This window comes from Xenopus laevis, chromosome 6L, assembly GCF_017654675.1.
Source record: "Xenopus laevis strain J_2021 chromosome 6L, Xenopus_laevis_v10.1, whole genome shotgun sequence".
NCBI classification, from domain to species: domain Eukaryota; kingdom Metazoa; phylum Chordata; class Amphibia; order Anura; family Pipidae; genus Xenopus; species Xenopus laevis.
This window is the reverse complement of record NC_054381.1, coordinates 111,073,595-111,100,142: the sequence shown is the minus strand read 5'-3', so window position 1 is coordinate 111,100,142 and position 26,548 is coordinate 111,073,595. Positions and strand designations below refer to the sequence as shown.

General features: G+C 39.7%; 1 protein-coding gene across 4 annotated transcripts in view; it reads left to right on the top strand.

The window, feature by feature from the left end:
* The first annotated feature begins 10,466 nt into the window (after positions 1 to 10,466).
* Positions 10,467 to 26,548, top strand: part of ppp4r1.L (protein phosphatase 4 regulatory subunit 1 L homeolog) — a 30,621-nt gene continuing 14,539 nt past the window's right edge. The window contains exons 1-11 of one of the 4 annotated variants that reach the window (XM_018267892.2): positions 10,467 to 10,561; positions 12,591 to 12,635; positions 15,609 to 15,744; positions 17,244 to 17,350; positions 17,934 to 18,076; positions 18,674 to 18,820; positions 19,621 to 19,728; positions 21,129 to 21,194; positions 21,628 to 21,786; positions 22,706 to 22,839; positions 23,102 to 23,610. In XM_018267892.2, coding sequence (XP_018123381.1) covers positions 15,686 to 15,744; positions 17,244 to 17,350; positions 17,934 to 18,076; positions 18,674 to 18,820; positions 19,621 to 19,728; positions 21,129 to 21,194; positions 21,628 to 21,786; positions 22,706 to 22,839; positions 23,102 to 23,610 — 1,432 coding nt within the window. In that variant the 5' untranslated portion in view covers positions 10,467 to 10,561; positions 12,591 to 12,635; positions 15,609 to 15,685. The other 3 variants (XM_041566363.1, XM_018267889.2, XM_018267891.2) reach the window with 3 other exon arrangements.

Genomic DNA, 26,548 nt, shown 5'->3' with positions numbered 1-26,548 from the left:
GAACAGGTTAAATGCATTAAATGAGTTAAGATGACTTTAGATAAAACAGTTTCTTCAATTAATACCGAGTCATGACTCATTTAAGACACAAATCCAAGTGGCTTCATCTGTACACTCCTCTAGCAGAACTAGCCTACTTCCCCAATATGCAGCCCTGCCCTGGCATATACACTTTTTACTTTCTCACGAATAAATATTGCCTGGGGGCTTCTCCCTCAGAACAGCTTCTGCAAAACAGGAAATGAGTGCACACAAAAATGCTTTCCCTCATAACTGTAAACTCTACTGGATTACCTCAACTTTAAATATGTTAAACCCAGATATGTATATACAAATATAATACATAGCTACTCTTAAACAACCAAGGAAAACAGCCAGCAGATGTGGAACAGCTGGTTTGTACTAAGGTTTGTGATTAGGGTTACCACATCACTTGAAAATTCAGGGAAACATCTAGACTAGTAGGGCTGCACCTACTGCAGTTTAATTTAGAGGGATTCTGTTATGATTTTTATGAGGTACAGTAGTTTTTATTTCTAAATGACACTGTTTACACTGCATATTATTCAATCTACAATATAAAATTTAATTCCTGAACCTCCATGTGTATTTTTTTTACTTGTAATATTGGTGTGTAGGCAGCCATCTCAGGTCATTTTGCCTGGTCATGTGCTTTCAGAAAGAACCCCCACTTTAGGGTGAAATTGATTTCTGGCAGGCTGTTGTTTCTCCTACTCAATGTAACTGAATGTGTCATAGTGGGACCTGGATTTTACTATTGAGTGCTGTTCTCAGATCTACCAGGGATCCGTTATCATGTATTAGGGAGCTGCTATCTGATTATCTTCCCATTGTCCTGTTGTTAAGCTGGCCATAGACACAAAGATCCAATTGTACGAATCATCGTACAATCGGACTTTCCCATCTCCCGACCTGCCACTAACCATTCCGATCATATAAAGTAGTAAAAGAACAGATCAGCCGATGTTCTGCCCCTGACAGCAATCGTACGAAAGTTATGTCCGACCAAAGCTAGTGACAGTCTCCCTCTGAAAATCATACGATCGGCAATACATGCAGAGATATTACCCGCAGCCGACAGAAATCTTTTAACCTGTCCGATTGACCAAACGACCGATCTCCGCTGGACAAAAAATGCCGGGACTCTGCCCAGACGTTCTGAAATCCTTGATTCGTACGATCAGATCTTTGCGTCTATGGCCAGCTTTAAGCTGCTGGGGGGGAGGGAGGGGGTTATATCACTCCAACTTGCAGTAAAGAGTGACTGAAGTTTATCAGAGCACAAGTCACATGACTGGGGGCACCTGGGAAACTGACAATATGTCCAGCTCCATGTCAGTTTTCAAAATTAAATATAAATAAATCTGTTTGCTCATTTGAGAAACGGATTTCAGTGCAGAATTCTGCTGGAGCAGCAATATTAACTGGTGCATTTTGAAAAACATTTCCCATGACAGTATCCCTTTAAATGCAATCAGCACAGGCCTGCAACATGCATTATTTTAGACATGTCCCTGAATTTTCACATGGTAACCCTAACACTTCATGGTTTATGGATACATCTTATTCAAAGCAGTGTGGAGCGGAGCCAAGACTGCGGAGGGGAGTCCCCATTACTAAGAGAAGAGTACAATATAAGTGTCCGCAAAAGAATTCAAGGACACATCTAATAAATGCATGTTGTAGGGCTGCAATGATTTAAATTTAAATTATAGTTTCACCTAGCGATGAGTGAAATTTTTCGCCAAGTTTCGCTGCGAAAATTATGCCCATAGACTCCAATGGGTGAAAAAAATTGTTTTGCGTCAAAGATTTGTCATGCGTCAAAAAAAATTGTCACCCCTAGACTTCAATGCATTCTGGCAAATTTTCGAAGAAGTGAGACGGGTCAGATTTGCCTATCACTATGTAACCTTTTAGTATTTTACAGAATGGCTGATTCTAAACAACTTTTCAATTGGCCTTGGTATTTTATATTTTTATTAATTATTTGTCTTCTGTCTCTTTCCAAGCTTTCAAATGGGGGTCACTGACCCCATCTAAAAAACAAATGCTTTGTAAGGCTACAAATGTATTGCTTTTGCTACTTTGTAGAACTCATCTTTCTAGTCAGCCCCTCTCTTCATTCATATTCCAGTCTCTTATTCAAATCAGTGCACAGTTGGTAGGGAATTTGGACCCCAACCAAATTGCTGAAATTGCAAACTGTAGAGCTGCTGAACAAAAAGCTAAATAACCCAAAAACCACAAATAATAAAAAATGAAAACCAAATTGTCTCAGATATCACTCTCTATGTCATATTAAAAAATTAATTTAAAGGTGGAAACCCCTTTTAAATTGCAGTCAGTGCAGCCCTAGTGGTTGGATTTTCTAGATGTGTCTGAATTTTCTAGATGTGTCTGAATTTTCAAGTGATGTGGTAAGGTAACCCTACTATTGCTCTCTCTCTTATGGCAAGTCATGTTCCTTGACTGATCCAGTTCTGACTTATTTCTGTAGAATATATCTGACAGAAAGAATCACTACAAGTAAGAATTATTTAGCTATAAATATGTAAAAGTGACATGCAAAATATAAATAATAGTATACAAATCACAGATTATGACAGCTTTGTTTTTATGGCGGTGTGGATATTTCATTGTATAAAATGCATTTATTTGTTAAAGTAAAAAAAAAGGCACTATAACATTTTAAGTTCCCATTTGTTCAAGGATGAAACCAATGATCTGGCACTTTTATTTAGGAACAGAAGGAAATTGCACAACAGAACTTGCAAATGTTATTTTAGAGAAATCATGTTACCCTGCAAATTCTATAAGACAACTTGAATTTAATAGACAAATTAACTTGAGGGGAAAAAAATACAAATAAATTCTCACAAACGTAGAGACACAGTAGCACTAAGACTTCCCAAAATAAATCTGGTTTGGTGCATTCTTATAAATGGAGGCACCCACTAGTGATGTGCGGGTCAGGAACAATTCAACCCCCACCTGACTAACCAGCAAAACCTTAACCCGCACCAAACGATAACCAGCAAAACCTTAACCCACACCAAGCTCTAACCCGCAAAACCTTAACCTGCACTCGACCCTAACCTGCAAAAGCTTGACCCACATCCGACCCTAACCCGCAAAATGTTGCAATAGTAGAACCCACATCTAACACAGACCCATGTCATCTCACTCTGTACACTACTTGTGTGCGCGGCTCTGGTTCCAAGACTGGGAATCTTCAGGAGCAGGAGCAGCGGCAGAGTGTACTTCTCAGTCTGACCTGCAACCAACCCTAACCCACAATGGTTGGCAGAATTTCAACCTGAACCCACCCAACCTGTGTCTTGGCATTTCAAGTATACAGATGTCCAAATAGCGCCCCCCCCAGGCCACTAAATAGTGACTTTCTATGGCATCTTACAGAAGTCTCTATGGCATTTGCCAGAATCCACAGATTGCCAGTTCGGGCTTGAGGGTATGGATAAATAGCATTTTTTTTGTGGCAACAATGATTGCCCTGTATGCTCCAACATTAGAATATTTAGTGTTTTCAAATATATAAAAAAATATAGACAATAGAAAATAAAGCAGGTCAAACACAGTTAGATTTTCTTATTAGTTGAGGGCAGAAAGAAGAACATTTGTCTGGTCACTCACTTGGATTTAAACTAATGATGAGATCAAGTGGGCATTGTGAAAATCAGGTACAAATAGCACAGACCCTGGCTAATAAAACCTGCCCAATCAATACCTGCAAAGAGTAGCCAAGTCAGTCATCAACCAATATCTGCCCAAATATGGGTTCAATAAAAATGAAGCTATTATACCCATTTTGTACTTTAATAGGCTGTTAAAACTTTTGTCCAAACCCACAAAAAATATATCCTTATTGGCTAATCAATATCACAAGTAAATATATCAGTTGAAAGACTAGCAAGGGGGTGGTATCACAATGGGGTAAATTCACTAAAGGGTGAATTTTCGCCAGCGACCTCTTCGTCACACTTCACACCATTTCAGCAGGTGCAAATTCAGTACCACTACGCTAATTCACTAAAATACAAAGTTGTGCCTCAGCAGTCAGACACTGTGAATTTTTGCTAGAGTCACTTTGGCTGTGCAAGCATTTCATAGAGAATTTTCTCTAGAGTTAATTTCTGCCTAGCGAAACTTCGCTAGTACTCTTACGCTTAGGTCAATTTGGGGCAGGTACATAAAAGTGGTATGGACGTCTTTATTAGTAAAAATAAATCTTTAATAGTTACTACTTTTGAAGGCAATTCTGCTTTAAAAAATGAAAAGTCACCAGTGTTTGTTAACACTTTAATGAATTTCCAGTATACAGGATATGATGTCACTGCATACGATTGAGGAAGATGTAGCTTCGTTTTTTCACTTCACCTGGTCCGAGGTGGCAAAGTAAACAACGTTCAGTAAAATTTGCATCTCAGTGAATTTGTAGCGAAAAAAAATGTTCGCCAGAGCGAAAAGTCGTTCATTCGCACTGATAGGGTGCGAATGAACACTAGCGATGTCCTCTAGGCCTGTTAGTGAATTGGCGTTGTCCCTGCGGATGGGATTTCTGGCGAATTTTTACTGTCGACGGCCACTTCACCCTTTAGTGAATCTGCCTCAATGATTCTTTGCTAATTTATTATAGTTGGCTTTGTTGCTCATTCCTCTAGCCTTGCTCTGATTTTAAAGTGGATCACTTTACTTTTTTTTGTTTGTTTAACATTCAATTACATTGCAAGAACTTTCTATGGTTACAACAGGGTGCTTAATATTTTTCCAGTTCTTTTTCATGTCAGCAACAGAGTCATATTAATTACATTCTGGTATTAGTGTTGGAAATCTCATATTATTCCTGAAGACTTCCTTTCCTCCAACACACTCATATTATTATTGCAGTAACCACAGGCATCTGTTCCAGTCCATTTACACTGAGATGTTTCAGATCTCTAATTTCTCAGATTTTTCTATTGTACTTTCATATATTCATTTGTTATTTTATAACTACAGCAGGTGAATATAGCTTTTTATGTCATGTTCATTAAAATAGAAAATCTACATCTATTTTTCATGAATGTATAAACAAGTCCAAGTTGATACTTTAAGTGCAGGGGTTTAAGGGTTTTTAGGCAGATAGGGGTAGGTGCATGAAATTTGACTGCATAGACCTTTGCATAAAATCCTTAAAGGAGAACTAAACCCCTCAAAATGAATATGGTTAAAATGCCATATTTTACATACTGAACTTATTGTACCAGCCTAAAGTTTCAGAATCTCAATAGCAGCAATGATCCAGAACTTCAAACTTGTCACAGGGGGTCATCATCTTGGAAATTATCTGCGACACTCACATGCTCAGTGGGCTCTGAGCAGCTGTTGGGAAGCTAAGCTTAGAGGTTGCACCAATTATTAAGCATACAATGAGGTTTGTCTGTAATATAAGCTGATGCTACCGGGCTGATTATTAAATTCTGGTGCTAATTGCACTGGTTTCAGAGCTGCCATGTAGTAATTATCTGAATTAAGTACCAGCAACGTAACTAGAGGGGGGCGGGCCCTGGCACGGGACGTGCAGCCGGGCCACCCACCCCCCTTAATACGCCGGAATCCGCCCGGAATCACCTGAAGTCAGTGGCGCGAGAGCTGCCGGGGGGCCCTGAGGGGGTGCGGGCAGTGGCTCAATTGCACCCCCTGCTCCCCCGGTAGTTATGCCATTGTTAAGTACTAATCAGGCTTATGTTGTGATAGTTCTATTCTCTTTAGTTAGGCTTTAATTCTGCTTTAATTCAAGGCTGCCTTCATTTTCACAGAACTATGGAAACAAAGTGGATTAAGAATTAAAATATCAGGATTCCTTTCTATATTCAACAACCGAGGCTAAAAGTTTAGATGGAGTGGGTGAGGGTATCATAAAAAGTTACTAACTAATCTCAGGGGTCCATGTTGTGACCTTAACCTGTAGTTATAGCTTCAAGATAGTAAGGTGGCAGAATGACATATTCCTGATTATGCCTATATATTGGTAAAGGTAGTGTGGCGCCAGGCTAGTAGATTTTTAAAGAAGAGGAGTGCTGGAGCTAAGGTTAGCAACGAGAATCACTAGGGGTTCCTAATAAAATAGGGCTACTGGCCCATGTTCCAATATCGATTGGGGCAGAGAAATACTCCCATCAGCTAAGGACTGCTATGATCTATGCATTTGATCTGAGGCCAACCACTTTTGATTGCACACAACTGAGCTTCATTTGGCATATTGCAGGTTGCTGATTCAGTTTAAGACCACCCCTTGTGCAAACCTTGTGAGGAAAATCATGTAAAAGACCATATAACCCAATGTATCTGGACACTTGCCTGTCCAAGGTCCCATTCCCAAACTATGGGTAATAATATGAAGTTGATTCCACTTTTGCTGCTAAAAAAGCCTCTTTTCTTCTGGGAAGGTTTTCCACTTAATGTTGGAACATTGGTGGGTTTATTGGTGGGATTTGTTTCCAATCAGCCCAAAGAGCATTATAAAGGTTGGGACCATAATTGTGCTGAAACAGGAATAAACTGAATAAAAGTAATGAATTGTCTACTCTAGAGCATCATTGTACACTGTAGCCTTAAAATATGCTTTCAAATAAACCAGTGGACTTAGCCCAAACCTGGAAAACAGTTCTATTTAACCTTTGCCATTTTGCATAGAATGAATAGAATGTATAGAAGCTTTACACCACTCCAGTCAACACATGGCATTGCACATGGCGATGCTAGATTAGTCTCTTAAACCGCACATCCCTTCAAATACTCAATATTCAAATGTGTACAATAAAATACTAAGCAGCAGCGTTCTGCATTTTGTGGCTTCCTTCACCTGTTGATGTTTGATGAATTAGCAGTGTGTGCAGTAAGACCTTTTGAAGGTAAGCCTACTGCTACAAATATTGGGGATACGCTTTTGCTAAAGAAATATGCATTATTATTTCCAGCAATCCATTGATGAGCAATTGATATCTTGATAAATACTCAATTTATCAATGTTTTGGGGCCCTAAATTGAATTTGCTGTGATGCCTAGTAACATCTAGTTCAGGGGTCAGCAACCTTTACTATCAAAAGAGCCATTTTGCCCCCTCTTCCACTAAAGAAAAATAGTCTGGAGCCGCAAAATATAAAACAGATTATAAACTTTTAAAAGTTTTAACCTTTTTTCAATTTTAACTGTTACAACAACAGAATACAACAAACAGAAGTGCAGTGTGTATGTGTAGGCCTACTTTGAAATAAATTAAACACCGAATAGCCCTATTAAATGCTAAAAGTTCATTGCTGATCTTCCCTCTATTGTTTTGTGACTGAGGTAAGGACCATGATGAATCGTCTTGCTGCGGCTCGGTCTTGCCTCCTGGGACGTCTATACAGCCCTCGCATGTGCTGGCGGCTTTCTGAGTGTGCGACTGCGGTTAGCTAACCGTTAATTTTCCCCCGGTCACACACTCAAGCAGCCGCCATCAGGTGAGAGGGCTGTATAGCCGACCTGCCACAGCAAGCGGGATGAAGAGCCGCATGAGGCTCCGGAGCCTCAGGTTGCCTACCCCTGATCTAGTTACACCACTATACGTACAGTTTGGCAACCATTGCCCCACAAGGCCCATATATAAATATGTAATTTAACAATTCGATCACAAGATTAGATCCGGACAGATACATAGTTCCACTTTTTGCATTCTTGTTATGCATAGACCCCTTAAAGAAGGAAACCCTTTTGGCGCAAAACCCCTCCCCCCCGTAGGCCCCCCTTCCTCCTCCGCCCGGCCTACGTCCTCCCCCCGGGCAAATGCCCTTAACTTGTTAGTCACCCATGCATGCAGGTCCTCTTTTGCCGAGATCACGGGCGCCATCTTCATCCTCTTCTTCCTGTATTTGGCGCCGAAAGTCACAAAGTTTCCGAAAAAAAAATCGGAGGACCTGCATGGAGGGGTGACTAACAAGTTAGGTGCATTTGCCCGGGGGGGGGGAGGTAGGCCGAGGGGAAGAGGGAGGGGGGCCTACAGGGGGGGGGTTTGTTTGCACCAAAAGGGTTTCCTTCTCCTTTAAAGGAACAGTAACACCAAAAAATAAAAGTGTTTTCTGTAGTGTTGCCCTGCACTGGTAAAACTGATCTGTTTACTTCAGAAACACAACTATAGTTCATATAAACAAGCTAGAAGGTAGAAAAAAGGCCATATGGCACAGGTTAAATAGTGGATAACAGATAACACCATTATGTTCTACATACCTTATATCCTATCTGCTGTGTAACCTGAACCTTTTATCCTTTGAATGGCTGCCCCATTGCTACACAGCAGGTTATTTGTATAAACAATAATAGGGTTTCTGAGGCACAGTTTTACCAGTGCAGGGCAACACTGCATTATATTTTTATTACTTTAAAACACTTTTATTTTTTTATATTATTGTTCCTTTAAGGAGAATTCACTATGTATGCTCAACCAGCTACTCTTTAGCTGCAGTAGAATTACGACTCTTGACACTGCCCCAATATAGTTTATATATTGATTGTCATCTATTTCCCCTGTACACATATAGGGCTGTACCATATGATGCTCTCTGTGCTGTAAGATAAAAGCAGTCCTACAATGATTTAGCACATAAGATTTGGATTAGTAAACACAGTTAATGTAAGTATATTAGGAGACACGTGAACATAGGGCAGAGCCATGAGGATAGACCAGGGTTGCCAGGTTGGCAGGTTTCCAGCCAAATTGGGCTACTAATTTAAAGCCAAGGCAGGTTTTGAAAGTACAAACTAGCCACGGATTTGGGCTACTTTTTGGGCCTTTGTCTGGTGTGTACTTTGTAAACCAGCCAAAGTGTTGTCATAATGTGCCAAGCCTGTGTCTCCAAATGCATGTTGCAGTGGTAGTTTTGTAGTTTTTGTTGTTTAGTATTTGCAAATCAGTGAAAATTTTAATTTTTTTTATTTATTTTTTTATAGATTTTTAGTTTTGCTTTTCAAGGGAAGGGGATACAAGGGAAGAAACAAAAAATAAGACAAGACATAACATGGTTCGTACAGTAAAGTAGTACAATCATATTTTGGTGTCACAAAATAACATTATATGGCATCGTATCAGACCTGAGTTAAGGGCACATTGGTAGCATCTGATCTCCAGCCCTGGGTCATCTAACCATGGGCTCCATATTTTATCGAACTTGGTTGGGCAGCCCCGGGCCACGTAAGTGAGTTTAATAGAGGGTAGCACTTTATTTACCAATTGACCCAAACATTCAAAATTGGAGGATCTTTCCCCATTCAGCCCATAATCACCACCTTTTTCGCATAATATAACAGTGTCCTCATGAGTGAACGGGTTCTATTTAGGGGGAGCAGATCCTCAACTAGTCCCAGCAGACAGACTTCAGGGTGCAGGGGCGTTCCTGCCATGAGGCAAGGTGAGTACCTTGCCTCAGGCGGCATCCAGCGACAATTCTTAAAGGAGAAGGAAAGGTTTGACATGGTAATGTATTCAAAATGTTTACCCCACATGTGCCTCCTGAACCGCTATATTTCCGCTTCTGCATTGCCATCCATTACTTAGTAATCTGCCTCGCAAGCTCTACCTTTCTTCATGCGTTAGCCGGCGCCATTTTAGAAGCGCCGACGTCACTTCCCCCGCGGCTGCCCCACACTGCGCATGCGCCAATTTTTTCCCCCTCTTCACTTGACCCCGCGCGTCATCAACGCTCAGCGCTCAGCGCATGCTCAGCAGTACTACAGAGAGGAACTGCGCATGATCCAGGTCGTGAGTCGCAATGGGAAGATAGGCATGCTGGGAAAAACGCTTCTCCTACTCTACACTATCAGAGGAAACGGATCAACAGAGCTGCTACAAGAAAGCACACAGAGGAAAATGTAACACACCAGCAGACTTTTAGTAACACGGCTGCTTTTTTAAAGATAATTCATGTTTGGGCTTTACAGGTCCTTTAAGCAGACACAGCCAGATCTTGAGGCGGCTCCTTAAATGCCGCCAGTGGTGTAACTAAATATCACTGGGCCCCACAGCAAATAATTTTATAGGCCCCAAAAATGTCTAGAGATTGACTTGTTTTACCAAGTTTTATTGAATTTGTATATGAATTAGAGCCTCGTGGGGCCCCTATACCTTCTGGGCCCTCCTGCAGCCGCAGGGTCTGCTTCCTCTATTGTTACGCCCCTGAATGCCACCCCTCCCCTCACAGGAACACTAGTGCGGAGAGCGCAACTGCACTCTCTCGCCCTAGTAAAGACGAATTTCCAACTTCAAAGACGGAAATTCGGCTTTTTGCCGCCCCTGGAAACTTACCGGGCGTTGCTGCCTGAGGCGAGTGCCTCAGCTCGCCTCATTGGCGGAGCGCACCTGGCGGCATCTCCCGCAAAAAGCCGCTCCTTGTAACTTTAAGAGCCAAATTTCCAGTTTTTAAACCGGAAATTCAGCTTTTCTAGTGCAGAAAGCGCAATTACACTCTCTGCGCTAGGCCCCTGGACTCCCGTTGGAGATCTTAAGGTAAGCACGACGGGCGGGATTTCCAACACTGAAACAGCCTGGAGCGCAACTTTTCAGGGGAGCACACTTGGGGTAGGACATATATTTATTTTTTAGATTTTTTTTTTTTTTTCACTGCAAATGTGCTATTTATGGGCTACTTTTGAAGTGCCTCTTGGCTAGTTTTGGGCTGGTTTGTAGCTGATTTGGGCTGGTTTGGAAAATGTAGACCTAGCAACCCTGGGAGAGACGGAGTCGTTGCCTGTGAGGAAGTGTACGGTGCCACAGAAGCACATAAGGCAAGGAGAGTGCGACAGGAAGAGGAGGCGCTGCGTATCACAAGGTTAGTGCCGGGAAGAGGATGTACTCAGTGTGTATGTGTGAGTGAGTGTTCTGCACACAGGAAGAGGTGGCGCGACTGTTTTCGACTGAAGTGTGTGATGTGTGATCCGGGGGGAGCCGCCTGAAAGCAACAACAAGGCCGAGATATTGTAGCCTGTAGCGCAGCCCTCGCCAACACACCCCACGCTGGCAAGGTGGGCTCTGCACTGACTGGAGACTCCATGTAGCGGCGCGGCCCCAGGCACAAGATGGCGGGTGAGAGACAGGGCTCTGTGTGTGGGAACGTGGGATTTATTTTGGCGTGAAGTGTGTTCATTTGCTAGTGGGAATTGCTGCTGTGACTTGGTGCAGGCTCGGTTTTAGTGTAGGGTAGAGAGGGAATCCATTCTGGCCCTCCAACAACAGGAAGTGGCCTAACAGGGGAAAAAGTCAATAAAAGTGGCCATAACACATTGTACTGTACAGGGGTTCTCCGCCTATTTTAATATATACCTCAGGGACTTCTTGTACCCAGCCCCCCGTACTGCTGTTCTTCTCTGGGCTGCTTGTTCATTTACTACATCAGCAACAGCTTAGGGGGCAGTTTTTGGACATCCTGATATAAGTAATTGTGTGCTTATAACCACAGGATACATTTAAACGGGTTGTTCACCTTCCAAACACTTGTTTTTTCAGTTCAGCTGTTTTCAGATTGTTCCCCAGAAATAAAGACTTTTTTCAATTACTTTCCATCTTTTATTTTTTTTTTACTGTTTTTCCAAAATCGAAGTGTAAAGTTCAATGTTCGTGTCTGTGGTGTTTGAGTCTGGCAGCTCAGTAATTCAGGTGCAGACTCTAAACTGTTACAATTTTGCAACATTTAGTTGATACATTTCTCAGCAGCATCTCTGGAGTATTAGCAACTATTGTATCTTTTATTACTGCCTGTAATGAAACCCAGGGATTCTGCTCAGTGGGGACAAAAATAAGAAATGTATCAATTTAGAACATTTTAGGAGTCAGCGACCCCCTTCCAGATCTGCTTTAGAAGGTGAAAAAATACTTTTTTTTTCACCTCAATATTATAAAAATGGTGACACATAGAAAATAGTAATTGTAAAAAGTCATTATTTCTGATGATCTATCGGAAAACAACTAGTTTGCTTGAAGGTGAACCTTTTAAGATGCAGGAATTTCAAGTTTAGGTCTGTTTGTCTAGTCAAATGTTTTGTGTTTACAATAATGTGTGTGGAGGGTGCAGCATATCATCTCTTGGCATTATGGGAATTGTAGTTTGATTTCCATTCATCTTAACAGTTGCTGATGGTCTGCGGGTTTGATGTGCAGAATATCAGCAGTTTGCTGCATCACCAGCAATGACAGTGCCAATGTAACCCATTTATATATTTTCTTGATTTCTCTACAAAACCAAGTAGAAACTTTATGCATGTTGGTCAGGATGTAGCTTGCGTTAATTTAAGACTTTGCTCTTCAGGTTTGGTGACTGTACCACACAAATGTAAACATTGAATATGGTTGTATTTACTAACCAACTGATAAAATGTATCCATTGATGGTTACTTTTCATGTGCTGAATTGTAAGCTAAAGTTATTGGAAAATGGTCTTCATTGCACACAGACGTAAAGGTTTCTGGTATTGCAAACTTAGCGACTAGGATTACTAGCTGTTTGCTGTTCATGCTTTCATTTTATTCTCTGCATCTTTCAGATCTTTCGCTGTTCCAGGAGGATGTGCAGGAGGAAATAGATGGATGTAAGTCGCACTTTGTTTTGGCATAAGCATGTAGGGGAAAAAACATGATTTAAAAACTCACGCTGGGTTTTAAGCAATCTTGTTTTGATTGATTATTTGTTAGTGTTTGGTGACAAAAGATATTGTCCATTTCAGAGTTAGCCAAGCATGTAAATAATTCATACAAACTGTCAGTATAACTGTTTTGGCACTTGATGTAACCAAGGTGAGTATTGATGTTTGGCGCTTCAGTTTTTCACCAATGATAAATCTTGCTGATAAGATGCAGATTTGTAGCAGTACAACACAATCATTGGTATGTTTGGAAAAGGTAGTTTGATAATTGAGACACAGCCTGTTTTTGAGCACCGAGCAGTTTTTATTCATTTAACGCACTTTACAGAGTTTTTAAAAGTCGATCCAGGGACTGGTCCAGTTGTCATCTTGGAATCAGGAAGGCTTCAGAAGGGTTTTTTTTTGTTTTTTGCATTCCTTCCTCTGGATCAGTTAATCAGGGATATTGGACCAAAAGGTTGAACCCAATGGACTTGTCTTCAACCCATATTACTATTTGTAAAGTAAGATTATTTTGCATATGTCTGAAGACTGGGTAAGCTGGTTTATTCATAAGTGCATGGGCCATGGTGTTGGAAAATGTACACAGTGAGACAGTTGTATTAAGCATTTCTGTGAACTGACACCTAATTTGTTAGACCTCACAACCAAGTATTCCAGACCTCTTTGCACCCAATGATGCAAGATTTTGTAATGCCCTAATTTCTATTAATAGTTACAAAGTGAATTCTATGCTGACATTGCATAAATGCACATTTACATTTTAAAAAAACTGAATTCACTTTTGAAGGTGCGTGTACATCTTTACAATTTGTTATAGTACTGAATCTTAGGGGCATGCTGCAGTTGCACGCTTCCACAATACCTTTTGATGGATTATTAGTGGATTCTGAATATATATATATACACACACACACACACACACACACGACCTATTATGCGGAATCATCGGGACCTGGGTCTTTCCTTGATTTGGATCTTAAGACTATTAGAAAATCATATAAACATTAAATAAACCCAATAGGCTGGTTTTACTTCCAATAAGGATTAATTATATCTTAGTTGGGATCAAGTACAAGCTTCTGTTTTCTTACTACAGAGAAAAAGGAAATCATTTTTAAAAGTTTGGATTATTTGATTATAATGGAGTCTATGGGAGACGGCCTTTCCGTAATTCGGAATTTTCTGGATAACGGGTTTCCGGATAACAGATCCCATACCTGTATATACATTTTTTTACAAACTGAAGACGCTCATTTGCTATTAATGACTCTTAATAGCAAATGACTGCTGTGCCACTTCCCGCCACCAGCAACCCTATACAATAATATAGAGGCCCCCGTTCAGCTATTAATTATTTTGGAGTAAGTTGGAGGTTAAAAGAAAGTTGTTTGAGCAGTTGCCCTGCAAAAGATTCTACACAATTTCAAGATTTGTCCAAATTAGTCATTGCATCTCCTGTTTGTATTTAACGTGCAGGAGTCTGCTCAGCTGTCCTATAGATTCATTTAATTGTCTGACTCATGCTTCAGGACTGAAACATGTCTGTTCTTGAGAGCTGCATATATTCCTACTTATGGTAACATCGAACACATTCACTGATATTTTCAAGTGTTAGTCCTTTATACATTTTAAGAATAACAAGTTATGTCTTACAGTTTGTGGCTGCATAGCTCCAGGTTTACCAAGTTTTAAATAAATAATACAACCTCCCTGTGTGTTGCAGCCAGTAACATAGTAAGTTTGGTTGAAAAAAGACGCATGTCCTTCAAGTTCAACCTTTTAACAGTCCTTGCAAACTTAGTGTTTGTGTAAGTAATTTTTTAAAAAAAACTTTTGCATTCATGTGAAATGCAATTGCAAGTCCACAAATTTCAAACTTGATAATCGTGTGCAACTGTCCTTGCATTAGGATAATTGCTAAATAGGCAAGCGCCTAATATATTTAGCTTATTGTAATATGGTAAAGGAAGGTAGCATATGTAGGGTGGGTTTTTATATTGCACGTGGGACCGAAACATCGGATAAAATGCTTCTTTTTGTGGAATAAATGACAACATTATCACAACTGAGTGTGCTGATCCTGCTTGTACACATCCAATCGACTGAATGACCAATCACCCTGGCACGAAAAATGTCAGGACAATCCACATGCCGTCTGAAAATAGCATGAACCGTTGTTTGGTACAATGTTATCTTTGCATCTATGGCCAGCTTTACCCTTAAAGCGTAGGCTTTGTTAATTAATAATTCTGCTTACCAAGCCATTGGGCTGGGTCTGTGGATCTGGACCTCATGATCAAAGTGGTCAGAGCCTTTTATACTAGCTAGTGTGGAAACTGTACATAAATGCTGCATTCAAATAACACCAAACAGATTTGGGCTCTGAAGCTTGAAATTCTTCTCCATTTATAAATGCATTTATTTTGTGAGAAATGGCCAATATAAAGGGTTTAGGCTGCAGAAGCTTGGCAGGTTAATGATGTTACAGTGTGAGTTCATATAATATGATAGTGCCGTCCTGTATTGGCAGCTCTTTGCAATAATTTTTGCCATTTCAATAATTTTATGCACTTGAAAAAGATCAAAACAATCATAGCATCTACTGCTTACTGTATTTTGGCCTTCATCATTGCTCCCTGATTTTCTGTCCTTAATTATTAGTAGCATGCATTCTTTTGGAATTGGTTTTTAATGCAATTCTACATTTATTAACTTATTACTGGAGTGGGAGCATCTTGTTTTAGATCTTACTGTTCCTTTTCAGATTTTACTTTTAAATGTATGGTGTAAGTGTTTAAGCTTCCTCTGCTGACCTTTACCCCTAGATAACTTTGGGAGATATCTGTACTCATCAGTTCCTTGAATTTTGTTCTGAAATATTTGATTTACAAGCCTTGCTTCTGATGTCTCTAATAGTTGGTGTGGATGACTACAACTCAGAGTCTGATGTGATTATTATACCTTCAGCCCTCGACTTTGTCTCGCAAGATGAAATGTTGACCCCCCTTGGAAGATTGGACAAATACGCTTCAAGTGAGAATATATTTAACAGGTATGCTTTTATAATATGTCGCTCAGCAAGACTACCTTTTAAGTATGGTCTTGTGAGTGGCGTCAGGCTTAGGGGGGCAAAGCAAATAAATCTAGTCAATTGAGGGCACACTCAGCAGAATTACACACACAAACATAAATTCAATGTAGATAAGTGATGCAATGAATCCATATTTTTAGGAAGGATTTGTCAGAATCCTGAATCGAAACTCTTATTTGCATCAGCAAATTAGTGTACAGAAGTAGAAGGCAAACATTTTCATTACGTTTACATTTTTGATCTCCTTAATCAAATGGTTTTAAGGGTTCAGATTTGCTTCAGCCAGATACTTGGATTCAGCCAAATCCCCCCCCCCCCAAAAAAATATATATAGACACACACACTTACACACTTACTTACACACACTCACTTACACACACTCACTTACACACACTCACTTACACACACTCACTTACACACACTCACTCTCTCTCTTACATTATACAATATAGACAGGCAGAAAAAAATATGTGGGTGCAGAGAGAAAAGACTACCAGAAAGTGGATACTCTTGGGAAAATCACTTCTATGTTTAAGCACAATCCTTTGTCAAGGGGAAAAGTAAAAATAAAAAAATGATTTTTCTAATTGAAAAGTGATTGGAATAGTAGTTGGCAAAGCAAAGTCAGGCTACAGCAAAATTGTCAATAGTACTCCAACCTATCTGGACTTTGCCCAGTAGCAAAGCCTTGCGTCAATCCTATTATCATTCTCTTTGGAACTGTGTTAATGACTGACATTTGTTAATAACCATGGAAGAAGGGCAGCACTTTTGCAATGGAATACTAATGGTTGTCAAGGTTTTGTGCGTGTTTTTTATTCTATTACATCTACTTTAGGAGCAAGCAGATTAAATTTTGTGGTGTTTATTTTTTGCAGATTTAAATGTTAACATAAATATACCCCGAACGCATTGTACACTGCTGGATGTCAGACATTTATCCTCAAGCTACTCTAATTTGTGTTCCTGAATAAAAATTGATTGGCATGATCAAAATGAAGTGGCAAATTTAGAGCATAGCACCCAGAGTTAGCTATTAATCTGAAGTTGGAACACGCTTGCACTTAGTGATTTGACCTTGACTAAACATTCTTGGCAGTGTGCCGCTTGTTTTAAATATGCACAAATGTTTAGACCTCTTTCTGTAAACTGTGGTAATGAAAGAAGAGGAAATATGTGTTGCTGACATGCAAAAGCATTTTAAATGCTGATCCTTTAGTTTTGACAAAATGCATGTCATTTCTTTTTAAAAATGATGGGTGAGGGGTTCAGTTTGTGGGTATTAAAGTAGATACATGAAAAGGAATTAATGTATGCATTTTTTGCATGTTCATATAGTAGACGTAACCAACTAATTTCATTGTATTTTGTTTATTTGAATGCTTGTGTATCTTTTGTGCTTGAAGTACATTATTATTGCTCTTGTGGTTTTTTTTCCCCCTCCTACCTGCTTTGTTTAGACAAATGGTTGCCCGAAGTCTGCTGGATACCTTGAAAGAAGTCCGTGAAGATGAGAAGGATTGTATTGCTGTTTTAGAAAGAGTAACAAAGTTGTCAGAGGATTCAGGTATGCATTAAAGTAATGTAACTAGCAAATGCATATTTTGTGGCAATTATGGGTTTTACGGATAAAGTATCTTTCCATAATTCGGCTCTTCATACCATGTCTACAAGAAAATTGTGTAAACATTAAATAAACCCAATAGACTGGTTTTGCTTCCAATAGGGTTTGATTATATCTTAGTTTGGATCTAGTACAAGGTACTGTTTTTTTATTACAGAGAAAAAGAAAATCATTTTTAAAAATTTGGATTCATTTATTATAATGGAGTCTATGGAAGATGGCCTTTCCATAATTCTGAACTTTCTGGATAACAGGTTTCTGGATAACGAATCCTATACCTGTGTGTGTGTTCGTGTATACACATGGTGATGGGAACCTTGCATTATACTCCACTGGGAAGAATGTAAATGAACAAACCCTGAAGAATGTATTGGCATTATATAAAATATAATGCTTATAAAGCAGCATGTAATGATTTTTTTTATTATAAACCATATATAGCAGATTTTTTTTCTTTGACATTAAATGTTTGCTATTAAAAGAAATAAAAAATAAAATGCTTTTCTCCGGGAATATTTTTAAACAGAGCCCACTGTGCGTGCTGAACTTATGGAACAAGTGCCTCACCTTGCAATGTTTTGCCAAGAGAACCGACCTTCTATTCCACATGCTTTTTCCAAATACCTTCTGCCTATTGTAGTTCGATACCTTGCTGACCAGAATAATCAGGTGCGTTATTTCGTTTTCCCCCACATTTTAAATGCAGATAGATATGCGATTTATTGACCTGTCATGAAATGTCTCCATGAACCTAGCGTAGGCAAAGGGATCGCCTATATAAGGAAATTATATAAAGAAATGGCAAGGTTTACCACTTGATATGTTGCAGACCTTCATTCCCAACATTCTTCTCCCTACTAGACGCTTTCAGTAAATGTTATTCCATAACAACTAGATTAGCCTATCCATTCCTAGTTATATTTAAATATCATGTACCAGACATTAACTAAAATGTATAATTTATAGTTACCCCTGCTGAATGAAAAAGTTCTGTATTAAAAATCAAATTTGCATATTCTAGGTTATGGTGCTTTGCAGCCTGTGGATAAGGCTGACTTTTAGCAAAATTACATTGCTTTTTATATATAAAAATAAATGAGGTCCAACCTTAAAATGTCATTATAATCCATGTAAGATACCAAAAAAAGACTTAAAGTGATGCTTCTCCTTTAATTTGCACAGGATTTTGAATGTTGGAGCTTGAACTATAGAAATGAAAGGATGTAAAGTTCTTTGTTTACATTTATATTGTTCACATTCCTCTAGGTTCGAAAGACTAGCCAAGCAGCTTTGTTGGTGTTGCTTGAACAGGAGCTTATAGAGAGGTCTGATGTTGAGAGTAAAGTGTGCCCTGTCCTAATTGAGCTTACTGCCCCTGATAGCAATGATGATGTCAAGACTGAAGCCGTGGCAGTAAGTTAAATGACACTTTCTAATTTCTGAGTACATGGTATGCTGTTAATACAGCAATGTTGTATTTTCTGATGAGATGCAACTGACTAATAATACTTCAGATGGTCTTAGCTGATAGACATCTTTGTGTTTTTTTTTTGTAATATATGTTATATATATTTATGCCTTATAAGCTTAATTAGGAAGGTTGTTTGCTTTACTAGTCAAAGCCAGAACTCCCCGTTTCTTAAGGGTCTTTTCTTTTTGTCATAGAACAATGTAGTGTGCTTTCCTGTTATTTTTTAGGCTATGTCCTCTGTAATACTTTATACATAGGAAGAAATTATAATTTGTGGCAATTTATGTTTTCTTGACAAAATCCCAACTACATTATTCCAGTACATTTGTATTAGAGGACAGGCCCAGAAAGTTGGAGGTGAAAACTTATAAGGCAGCAACCACAATTGCTAATCTGTAAGTGCTGGCCAGTGTTGTGCTTCTTTAACTCTTGCTACTCTAGTTTTCTTTGGAGTTGCAGACGCAACATTTTGACTCCTTTCTTAGTGGTTCCTTGAGGCACATGCACAATAGAGTGAATTTAGAAGGGAGCAGTACTGTGCATGAGCCAGTCTAGTAGAATTATTGCACTTGTGCAGAGTTGGAGCCAAGTAAAATGCTTCCAAAGAAAACTGCCAGGACCAGCAAGGTTTTTAAAGACATGGTATACCAGCCAGGGTTTACAGGTTAGCTACTAGGGGCCCCACCAATCTGATTTCCTTGTTTTTAGAACACTTGCTTTAGTGTTTGTTTTTTCCCCTTAGATTATGTGTAAAATGGCATCAATGGTGGGAAAAGATATCACCGAGAGGCTGATCCTCCCACGATTCTGTGAAATGTGCTGTGACTGCCGAATGTTTCATGTTCGAAAGGTGTGTCCCTTTAAAAGAGAAATCTGTTTCTTTTCTAATCTCTTGTAAGACAGTCCTCTAATAGGGCTGAAAATATGTAGGTTTTTCTTTTTAGCAAGGTAGATAGTAGACTGTATAATAAGAATATATAATTTTTATAATTATATAAAAGAAAACATTCCATTTTTTTCAATTCAAATAGTGCCTTTTGGGAGCATTTTCTAGATTAAAGAATGTATTAAATCTAGCTTGTCAACAAAAGATATGTTCTTAGATTAAATAAAGCAGAATATTTCACTGCAAAGCTAAAAGTGCTTACCAACCGCGAGACCTCTCTTCCAGTTTCTCCATTTCTAGTAGATACTTTTGTCCATTTATACTGACACAAGAAATTAGATATTTTTTATATCTATCATAACATTATATTTGCATGCAATTTAGAATTTTGCCATAAAAGTATGTTCCTGACCTGATTCTCCTGTTTCTCTGAGCGGGCTGCCATATTTGTGCAGCAGAATATAGTAGTCTAGTTGAAGCTACAGCTGACAGGTTAAGAAGAGACAGTCAGGTTGGCAAAACAGTCAGGCTTAGATAGTTCAAGTAACAATTACATACAAAAGCAGACCTATCCAAAAATGTGAAACATGACCTGTGGCAGGAGTGCCCATACTTTACTAATGCAAGGTCTACTTTAGTGATGTTGTTCCATTATGATCTTCATCCATAAAAGCATTATTAGCATTCTGTTCCATGTAAAATATTATTTATATATTGGTTTATGAGAAAATGTATGTATCATTATTAAGCAAACGGCTATTTATGTAACCTTAACATAATAAATATCTGAAAGAAAATCATGAAATAGGAGGGTGATTTAGACAAGCTCTTGAGATCTACTGATCACCAGCTAAATGTCTACTGGTAGATCCCGATCTACCTTTTGGACATCCTTGACCAATAGGCAAGTTTTAATATACTATAATATTTTTAGGAATTATTTTAAGTGTTAGTATCCCTTTAAAGCAGCTCTGGCACCATTTGTGCTATCTTTTTTTTTTAATAAGAAATTAACTTTTTTTCCTGCATTCAGTTTCCTTATGGCCAGCACTGAATAATAATCCCACTGGAACTGGACAATGTTACAGAACAGATAGTGTCTCCTCCTGTGTCCCCCTCAAGCTATGGGTGGCAACTCTGGTGTAGCTAGCTTCTTACCGGAGTTAACTGCAACAGTTTGTGGCTACACTGGCAACAGCAATTCAGGGTGACTTTGTTGCCAGTGTAGCCACAACCTCAGTTTTGGAAACACTGAATATAACCTCCCCCCACCCACCTCAAACAAATTGCTGCAAACTAGATAGTATCATTGCTGAATACTTTTTAACCTAAGTATAAGCTATATTTGTATCTTTCTGTCTTAGGTTTGTGCAGCCAATTTTGGCGATATTAGCAGTGTTGTTGGGCAGGAAGCAACTGAGAAAATGCTGGTGAGTAAAATGCAGGTGGAGGTAGTTATGGAATGATGATGTAGCAAATGCAAATTTTGCGGAGGATATTAAAACCCTCTTCCTTTTTTGCTCCAAATGTGACACTTTGCGACCTTAAAGCAAAGCACACAAGCAAGTTTTAGCTTCAACATTTTACTGATGAGCTTCTTGTTATAAGGTCCTGGTGAATTGTACAACATTGAAGATTTAAGTGGGTAGTTCACCTTCCAAACACTTTTTCGGCTTGGTTATTTAGTACACCAAAAAAAAATGTCAATTATCTTTTTTTTTTTTTTCTGAAATATTTCAATGTGATACATTTCTCGGCAGCTGACATGGTTTAATAACCATGAAAAATGCCTTGAGTTTGCAGATAAGGTTTATTTACATGAATAATATCCTGCTTTAAAATTCTGTTTTTCATTTTGTTTAGTTACCGCGGTTTTTCCAACTGTGTTCTGATAATGTTTGGGGTGTCCGGAAAGCCTGTGCTGAATGCTTCATGGCTGTTTCCTGTGCGACGTCTCAAGAACTCCGTCGAACCAAGTTGTCTGCTCTCTTTATTAACCTAATTAGTGACCCTTCCAGATGGGTATGCTTGTTTGATAGTTATTTATATATGCATGTTTGGAAGACCCTGAAGATATTTTGTTGTTCATAATGCAAAGCACACAATTTTTTTGTATACAGCGACATAAAAAGCCTGCACAGCGCGAATCCGCTTCAAAAAAACGCAAGATGAGAGCATCGATATGCCCTCAGCCAAAAGGTGTATCCATTGAGAGATCACATTGCAAATAAGCTATTTATATACTGCATCCATTAAATTGTGTATTTTTGCTACAGCCATGCTTAAAGGAGAACTAAAGCAGGCTAGAAATGTTGTACATTATGTTTTGGGCTTCTGAATGAGGTCAAGGTAACCACCGCCCTTTAGCAGAGATGATCTGCGCCTCCAAAGATGCCCCTGTAGCTCCGCATCTTCCTTTTTGCTTATTCACTGCACATGCTCTGTGCTGCTGTCAGTTACAGAGCTTAGGGACCGACTCAAAATATACAGTATACATAGAATATAAATGTCACAATATAAGGCTGATTAGTAATTAATACAGATAATTACTACATGGCAGCACAGAAACTAGTGCAACTAGCATCAGAATTTTAAAATCAGCCCTGTAGCATCAACTTATATTACAACTCATTTTCTGCTTTGATCATTTGCAACGACTAAGCTTAGATTCTCAACAGCTGCTCAGAGCCCACTGAGCATGTGTGTGTCGCAGACACTTTCCAAGATGGTGACCCCCTGTGGCAAGTCTGAAGTTCTGGGTCATTGCTGCTATTGACAAGCTGAAATTTTACACTAATGCAATAGGTTCATTTTATAAAATGTCATTTTTAGTCATATTAATTTTTATGGATTAGTTCTCCTTTCAATGGGCAGAAGTTTCAGTTTTACCTTATAAAAGTGGATTGCACCTTTATAGACATTATATATATTTTTCTGGCAGGTCCGCCAAGCTGCCTTTCAGTCCCTAGGACCCTTTATATCCACATTTGCAAACCCATCCAGTTATGGACAGTATTTCAAGGAAGAAGAATGTACAAACAACATGAATGAAAAATCAAGTGAAGCAGTTGAGAGGTTGGTACATGTATTAGGTTTTAAGTTAAATTGGTAACTCTAGAACAAAATGTTGCAACTTGCCACTGCATATACTAAAAGTAAAACACAGGCTAAAAAGATTATTAAAGTTTAGTTTGCATAGGGTATATTTTTATTTAGGTTATTTATCCTATAAAAATAAGTATAATAAGGTTAATAAAACACAACCTGTTTTGACTGTCTGTTGGGGGTTAAAAGTATTTTGATGTAAACTATGATTATTTTTTATTATTCTTTGCAGTAATTCAAATCAGGTCATGGATACGACCGATGAGAGTGTTTCTGTGGATGCTGACATTACAACAGAAGACAGTGTTGCAAGCAATAGCCTTGTTAATTTTAGTGTGCAGTTAGAAGCAGACACAGAAGATGAATCAGATAGAGCTTCAAAGGGCACTGTTAACCAGCATGACATTCTTTCACTTTGCACTTTGCCTTTGGAGTCTACAGTTGAATCAGAGCAGAACTGTCCTGGCACACAGGCACATATATTGGCAGATTTAGAGACTGGAAACCGCACTATTAGTGAGCAAGAGTTATACAACTCATTCCATTATTGGAGGACTCCCATCCCTGATATTGATATCGATTTGGAGTTGCGGCAGTCAGAAAGTGAAGTGTGCAGCCCTGAAAGACTAGTTCTGAAAGAATCCTCTTTAGGGTCTCCCAATATCACAATGGCTACCAGGAAGGAGCTGGAAGAGATGATAGAAAATCTGGAACCACATATAGATGATCCTGATGTTAAAGGTACTTCAAGAGAATTGTTACATAAGCAATGGGTTGGTAATGCTGTTGTCCCACATTCACAGGCTATAATCTTTTGAAGGCTATAAGTGGGTCTTGAATTTTTTTACGAATAGCACTAGGGTTCTGCATTTCAGACATGTTAGAAACATTTATTCTATGTTTTCCTATGTAAGATTATTTGACAATTTGATCTTTATTGCAAAGTGTGGCCAAAATGCACTTGCATTATAGATTTTAGTTAGACAGCACTTACCAGATTTTGCCTTGCGTTTTGCATTCGTGACGGTTTTCACTTGACACGAGAATACATTTATAGGCTATTTTAGGTTCAGGAACAAAATTTTGTTTTGTCTGTGTTAAACTTAATATTATGCTTTCCTTAAAGGGATACTGTCAATGGGAAAACATGTTTTATCAGATAATAGTGCTGCTCCAACAGAAATCTGCACTAAAATCCATTTCTCAAAAGAGCAAAAATATTTTTTTATATTTAATTTTGAAATCTGACATAGAGCTAGACATATTGTTTCTCTGTCGTCTTAGGGGGACACAGGGACGATGGGGGTTAAGCTCCACCCTCCAGGAGGCAGGACACTTGAATAAAAATTAAGGGGCGTGCCCTGTTGGGCTTAACCCCGCACACCGTGCTCTAGTCTTCAGTTTTTCAAGTGTCCTGCTACCAGGAGGTTGGACTACGCTCTCTATCTAGGAAATAGATGATTCTACGGTCAGTCCTGTCTGACACCCGGGGTGATACTAAGAGCAGGGTTACCTGTCTCTTCTACAGTTAGCCCCCAACACGAAGTAGCCCACCGGGGTCAATTTCTAGCCATGAAGGCTATACCGACCATCCAGACGTTGCCTGCGCCTCGCTGGAGGGTAGAGGGTCTGGCCGGTGAAAATCCTTAGTAAGTATGGGCAGAGGGCTCCAGCGGTGACATTCTGCTGCAGAATTCCCTCCCTGCAACCCCTCCTAAGAGTTTTCCCCTGGTGCGGGTTAACCTCAGTCAGTTGTCGGAGGACCAACCTTGTCCGTCTCCTCTCTCCTCTGAACAGCGCTCAATGAGTGCCTCCGTACCGGCTAGTCCCTCTCCTGGATGGCTATGCCATTGTTACCAGACAGTATCCAATGCGCTGCTAGCATTATTATCGGCAGGAGAGGAAGCAGAGGTGAGCGTCTTTAGGAGGAGCAGAAGGTTTAGCGCCATTTTGCATTGCCGCGCGCCGCTGGAACGCAGATGCGTTCCAGCGGCCATTTTGAAAGATTAACGGCAGGCTGCGAGAGACAAGGGCGCCGCACGGATATCTTTGGCTAAGCAAATGATGCCACAATGATAATGGCTTGTTCTGGTGGTGCAAACAAGGGCATCGGTTACTAACCTCATGCACGCTTGATCACCAACAAGGGCTCCAAAATGGCAGAAGGTAAGCCAGTGGGTTACCACAAGGGCCGGGGGAGGAGAGAGTACCCTCCACAGCGCAGGTCTTTATTGCATGCGCCTTGTGCCAGCTACTGTGTGCGCAGCTGTTCAGTCAGGCACCAGTAGCGTTACCAATTGAAGGTGTGCTATTAGAGACTCTCTTACAGGAACCGGGAGGCGACTGTGTCGTTTAACTACAAGCCTCATTTTTGGCAATTCAACTCCTTTCTTCCTTAGTACAAGGGTTACTTGCCTTACTGTTAATTTAGGAAGGTTTTTAAAAAAAAAAAAAAAAAAGATAGGAGCCTTCCTAAATAGTCAATCGGTAGAGTGCAAGCCCCTGGTTGATACACTGGTCCAATAGGTTGTGGGTTGTTTCCCACATCCGCTAGAAACTCAGCTCCTGAGCAGCTCTGTTCCGCTGTGCTTTAACCTACTTTCGAGAGTGATGGTAGGGCAGGTGCCAGAAGTCCATCATCTGCCTTTCATTTGGCTGCCCCTTTTGGACAGTTCCAATGATGACATTACTGTAAATGCGGGACAAGTCATCCAAAAAAAAAAAAAAAAATTAAATCACCTTCCAAATTTCTGGCGGAATAATAAAGGTGTACGTGAGATTCTAAATATCTCATAAACAGCTGAATAGCAAGGCACAGCACAAAAGCTATTCAACCACAAATTGTTCTTTATTCACATGAACAGCTGCCTGACATAATACAAGGGGAATGGAATACTCCCAAGAGAAAATTCCAAGCTATAAAGAAGTTGTCATTTTAATTCCAAAGGATCTGGTACACTGTAGTCAATCCCCTTAGCAGTGGAGGCTCTGCTATCCAGACTGTCACAATTACTACTTGCCAGTGACGAATGGCGGCAGCATTCAGGAATCCGACGGACGATAATGGGCTGTTAAAAGCTAATTATCTTCCGTGTCAGCATTACGGCCATGTCTGGTATCCGCTGGGTGTCCATCGTCTTTCAAACTTGATCGACTCATATCTGACTCGTATGATCGAGAGTGTAAGCCACTCCAGAGATAGCAGATGCATCGATTACTTATGTAATTTCGCATACTTCTCAAAGTATGGCCCGCATTTCAGTTCTGTCCGTTGCTGTGGGAAAATCATTACAGCTCAAAGACTTGTCAGTCAGACCTTCATTCAAGAGATCTCCAACGTCACTCCATTCCTAGGGCAATGGTTATTTGGAGAAGAACGTGAGTAAATCATTGCTCAACCTTACTCTTCTGGCACGAGCTAGATCCAGATCTTTAGGATCAGCAAGGTATGAAAGAATTCTAGAGGCCTTGGTGCATATCTAGTCTACAGCGGACAAAACTTCTTCATGACGGGTCATCCCCTCCAGAATCAGGGATCACATAGGGGGCAAGTTACTTCAATAACAACCTGACCTTCTGGGAGGTGAAGTCTCCACTTTTTGGATGCATGAGTCAACAAAGTGTGCAAGAAGGCTAACTCCTAGACTTCACAACTCATAACTTCTAGACTCATGTTACC